Source organism: Triticum urartu, unplaced genomic scaffold (genome assembly GCF_003073215.2).
Source record: "Triticum urartu cultivar G1812 unplaced genomic scaffold, Tu2.1 TuUngrouped_contig_4433, whole genome shotgun sequence".
NCBI lineage: Eukaryota > Viridiplantae > Streptophyta > Magnoliopsida > Poales > Poaceae > Triticum > Triticum urartu.
This window is the reverse complement of record NW_024115022.1, coordinates 1,705-6,826: the sequence shown is the minus strand read 5'-3', so window position 1 is coordinate 6,826 and position 5,122 is coordinate 1,705. Positions and strand designations below refer to the sequence as shown.

At 43.5% G+C, this 5,122-nt stretch overlaps 1 protein-coding gene across 1 annotated transcript; it reads right to left on the bottom strand.

The window, feature by feature from the left end:
- Positions 1-573: 573 nt before the first annotated feature.
- LOC125527818 (putative disease resistance RPP13-like protein 1) lies at positions 574-4,669 on the bottom strand. The gene is made up of 2 exons (XM_048692328.1): positions 1,885-4,669; positions 574-1,400 (listed from the first exon to the last, which is right to left on the bottom strand). Exons 1-2 carry the CDS (start codon positions 4,583-4,585, stop codon positions 1,318-1,320), a joined length of 2,784 nt encoding a protein of 927 aa, XP_048548285.1. The 5' UTR covers positions 4,586-4,669; the 3' UTR covers positions 574-1,317.
- Between the last annotated feature and the right edge of the window lie 453 nt (positions 4,670-5,122).

Below are 5,122 nucleotides of genomic sequence, written 5' to 3'. Positions count from 1 at the left end.
TTCCCCCTTCGGAAGGGAAGTTCCCCCGGCAGAATCGCTCCGCTGGAGGGCAAAAGTGCTCCTGCCCAAGTTCCGCCTCGAGATGGCGGCGCTCCGCCCCGAAAGTCTTCTCCTTATTTTTTCTAGGTAAAAATGACTTATATACCAGAAGATGGGCACTAGAGGTGGACCAAGGGGGCTACAACCCACCAGGGCGCGCTTGGGCTGCCTGGCGCGCCCAGGTGGGTTGTGCCCACCTGGTGGCCCCCCTCTGGTACTTATTGGCTCCAATAATTCTTAAATATTCCATAAAAAATTTCCGTGAAGTTTCAGCTTGTTTGGAGTTGTGCAGAATAGGTGGCCTGACGTAGCTTTTTCAGGTCCAGATTTCCAGCTGCCGGAATTCTCCCTCTTGGAGTGTACCTTGCAAATTATGAGAGAAAAGGCATTAGAATTACTCCAAAAAGCATTATCATGGATAAAAACACTATAAATAACAGTAAGAAAACATGATGCAAAATGGACGTATCAACTCCGCAAGCTTAGAATTACAGTTGGAGCATGAATTCAATAGGAAATGTAGCCACACAGAAATTACAGTTCAGCAATTATTTTGCAACGGCAGCATGATGAATATCTACACTGTTATGAACTGTAATTTGCATTTGACAATGCAATTTTAGCCACACATAAATTAGTAAAAAAGAAAGAAAAGAAAAAGAGTACAGAGATCAGACACCTACAAAAAAGGAGTACAGACATCAACAGCTTTTCTGGTTATTTACATTTATGTACACCTTAAGAAGTGCCAAGAGTTACAATCATCGACGCGCTTCACCTTCACCCCACAACCACAATCAACTGACTGAACATTTGCAAGAGAGTTTCAAAAGGTGGTTCATTTCATACCCTTCAGCCTGGAAACCCATCTGTAGTTCAAGGTTCCAGACAGTAAGTAAGCTTCTATAGCTGGCAATGATATCACCATATGACCATATGCCCATCTGTGACCCCCTTGGATGATCTCGAGAATACACTGACAATCTTAGCTTATGAAACCAAGCAAGATGTGTACCATATACCATGCCAGCCACTAACACCCCAGGAGACAAATATACCAACCTCAAAAGTTCAGATCACCCCCACGCTCCATGAACATTGAATACAGACAAATACCATTGCATTGCTGCATTCTGGGTGTTGCGTGCTATATACTGGCAGCAAGATTTGGATCATATTCACACGAGGCCTAGACTGTAATTTCATCACTGGTGCTCCAGAATTATCAGTCCTAGAATGACAAAAATTAGGATCTCACACATACTGTACCTGTGATATCTACTCTATGACAACAAATTGATGGCGTGGATTATATGCATTTTTCTCAAAACCTTGAATCTGATCATCACTGCAGCTCATTCCTGCATGAGTAATTGTACGTTGTGAATATCCAGATATAATTAAGCATTAATAACATGTAGAGATACAGAAGAAACCTAAATGCTGCCAGGAAAAACTTTAACAGGCCAATGGTCTCTATCATAAAAGTGGGAGAAAATTTGCACAAGAAATAATATAGAATTTATGGAGAAGAAAACATAAATAGACAAGTAAAAACATCTCAGCAACATCTCTGATAAACCTACCACAGTAAGGAGTGAGGGCATACTGCTAGAATCACGATACTGTGCTACAGCGTCATCAAAGGCACTAAACAAGAACAAGCTTTTGGTGAAAGACATATTCGATCAGGTTATCCTTAGTATACTAAGAAGCATGAACATCAAAGACGATATCATGCTTTCCATGTCAGTTAGAAGCAAAAATCTATATGATAAAATACATGATAAATAAACTTAATTGTTACATATCAGATTAAAAAGGAAGAAGAGAAAGAAAGCGCACCTTCGGAATAGGACATTATATCCACATGAGCAATGTGCGCGACCTGGCCCCAGTTCGGACCAACATCCTTTTCATACCGCTTCATAAACATTGGGTCACAGCCCCAGATTGTCAGCTTGCTAAGTGAGGCAGGCAGTTGTGGGAGTAGCTTCATCAGAGGGGCCCTTTCAATGTGCAAACTCTGTAACGCTTCAAGCTTATCCATCTGAGATGGCAAGGATTGCAGAGATTCGGCAATTCCTATCTTGATGGAATGGAGGGAAGTAGCATTCTGCAGCAACCATCCCTCGGCTAAGGACTCCATTGCACAGTCGTTGCAGATATATAGCTCTTTAGTGTATCTGAGGCTCTGAAGTGGCTCCACAAACAACAGGGCCTGGCAATCGATTCTGAGCTCTTGTAGCATAAAGGAACAACAACCCTGCGGCGAGTCTGAAAGGTTGAGCTTGTCGCAGCATAGGATCGACAGCATTCTCAGGGAAGAAACAGCTCCAAGACCCCCAAAGGATAACAAGCCTCTGCATCTAGCTACTGACAGATCAGAAAGAACTTGCAGAGTTCCAAATATTTCCGCTGGAGGAAGTTTCTCCAGGTTGGTGCAATTGAACAGTGTTAACTTTGTAAGAAAGGACAGATTTCGAAGTGACAAGAGCATTGAAACATCAATACTACCGCAAGGATTTATATCCAAGTTCTTGAGTGAAATTGGCAGAATATTTCCTGCAGTATTGCCATCCTTCAGCAATGGACAGGCAACCATTTCCAGGAATTTCAGGTGATGCAGTGCTGCAAAACCATTCCTTGGTAGATGGCGTAGACTTTCACAATGACTTATGATTAATGTAGATAGAGAACCAAGTTGTTCTTGACACTCTAGTAATCCTTTATCTAGAGAAGTCAGATGTGCGCAGCTTTGAATGTGTACAAATGTAAGCTCAGACTTGACTGATGTCTTTGATTCCCTCTGGTGTATTCCTGGAAGAACTAGAAAACCAACATGCTTTAATATCAGTACCTCAAGGCTAGGAGGTATAGTGCGAAGTATGTTCAGGTTAGGGCACCATCCAATGATTAGGCTACGAAGAAAACGGGGTAAACAAACAATCCCTGATTCATTGGTATCAGTTAGTTCCTCGAGCCCCAATCCCATGTATTCTAACTGAAAAAGATGCTGCAACTTCAGATGCTGGAGTAAATTTAGTTCCTGAAGAGATGGCAGGCTCTTCCATTTAATACAGTACTCAAGCTCAAGTGATACCAAATTGACAAGCAAGGAATTAGCAATCCAAAATGGAAGTACAGATCCATTGTATCCATGGATATGCAGTATTTGAATTTCCCTATTTGGTTCAAGATTACCAATAATCTGATCATCCACCCGTGTATCATTATTGTATCTGTTCCATGATAACAGCAAAATCCTCATGTCATGTTTTTCCTTTAATTTGACCTCCATAGCTTCTCTGCAATTCTGGACATTTTGAAGATTCATTAGGCCAAGTTGACGAAGGCTTCTTAAATTGCTCAGTGTACTCAGCCTGCTACCATCATTTTGCACCACCTCAAATCCACGTAAAACCTGAAGTGAGGTTAACCTTCCAAGTTTATGAATCTTGGATGACATATTGTCAGGAATATGCAAAGAGCGTAAGCAACGTAAATTATATATGTCGCTCAAGTCTGGTTCTTTTGCTGTCAAGTAGCTGAGCTTGAATACTTGCAGATGGTAGAATTTAAAGATTTTATGAAGATGAGACTCATCGCATGAGATTAAGGAAATATAACGGAGATGAATTAGGTTGGGAAATCTATCGAGTACATGAAATGGAGATGGCACAGACAATTGCAGCAGACGCAAGCATTTTGTGCTCTTCAGAATCTCTCCAAGCAAAAATTCAGTTTCTTGATCAAGACAGGACTCACTTTCTATTATAAGAGTCCGCAAACTCCTCAAATAAGATATCTTCCGGGCTCTTTCATGAGTAAGGATGCCACAGTTTGCAATAGATATGTGTCGGGTTGTCCACATGACATCTTGGAAACCACCATTATCCACTCTTGCGCATTCACCTCGAGAGACAAGCTGTGCCAAGTCATGCAGCAAACTGTGTAAAACATAATATTCTTTCTGGTTTGCCCCACAAGGATCTGTTTCTCCCATACGGCAAAAGAATGATTTTCTTGCCAATGCCGTGAAGTACTCTTCCCCGACATCCACTGGGTTCAGAAGGCTAACATTATCTGTTGCTGGTAAGCTATCACCAGGCTCCCTTGAGGCAAAAGGTATTAGTCCAGAACTGACCCACATGTCTACCATTTTGTCCATGTAAAATTTGTGCCCCCTTGCAAACAAACTACAATACCTAAAGCAAATTTGCAGCTGTGCAGGTAGATGGTCGTAGCTCAGTTTGAGAGATGGAAGAATGCTATAAATTCCTTCAATTTGGTACCAATGTTGTTGCAGTACATCGGTCCAACTAGTTTTCAAATCATCCCGCAGGTGCGAAACGACCGCCAATGTCAGGAATGGGCAGGCTCCAAACATTTTTGATATTTGTTCACCAATCAGCAGAAGGTTGGCATAATCTTGGGAGTTCACATCGGGATTCAGTAGGCTTTTGAAGAGCAGGAAATTGTCGCTATCCTGTAATCCATCCAGTTTCAGACACTCAAATTCACCTCCTAGTGTGGTGGCAGCCATATCTGCTACTGATTGTATCCTAGTGGTCAACAGGATTTTGCTTCCTCTCTTGGCAGACCGTATCGGGGACAGCAAATCTTCCCATCTTCCCCTCACCTCGTCTTCCCAGACATCATCTAGAATGAGCAGAAGCTTCTTATCTCTGCCAAATGAGCAGAAGCAGAGGATGCAGGTTCCGTGGCAGCAATCGATGTCAGTATGTCACTGACCACTGCCGCGGCACTGAACTCAAATGACACCTTCACCCACACAACAATGTCGAAATTGGTTGGCACCTGCGGGTCGTCGTGAACGAGCTTAGCAAGTGCTGATTTCCCCATGCCGGCCACCCCCACTATTGCAAAAAGTGACACTGGGTTAGTTTCAGCCTCTTCAGCTGGGAGCTTCATCAGCCACCGCATCACCTGCCCGGCTGCCCCTTCTCCTTGTCTCGGCCGACCACCACATCCGCCGCGATCCAGCTCGGGTAGCGCTCGTGCTCGGAGGGAGAGGGCGCGGCGGCGGCGACCCCCGGAGCACGGCGAGCGACCGAGCGCT

Bases quoted from the DNA above. Each gene is read 5' to 3' on its own strand.
- LOC125527818 (XM_048692328.1), bottom strand. From the start codon at position 4,585: ATGGCTGCCACCACACTAGGAGGTGAATTTGAGTGTCTGAAACTGGAT. The intron at 1,401-1,884 runs GTGCGCTTTCTT...TTACTCATGCAG, and splicing joins TATAATGTCCTATTCCGAAG to GAATGAGCTGCAGTGATGAT.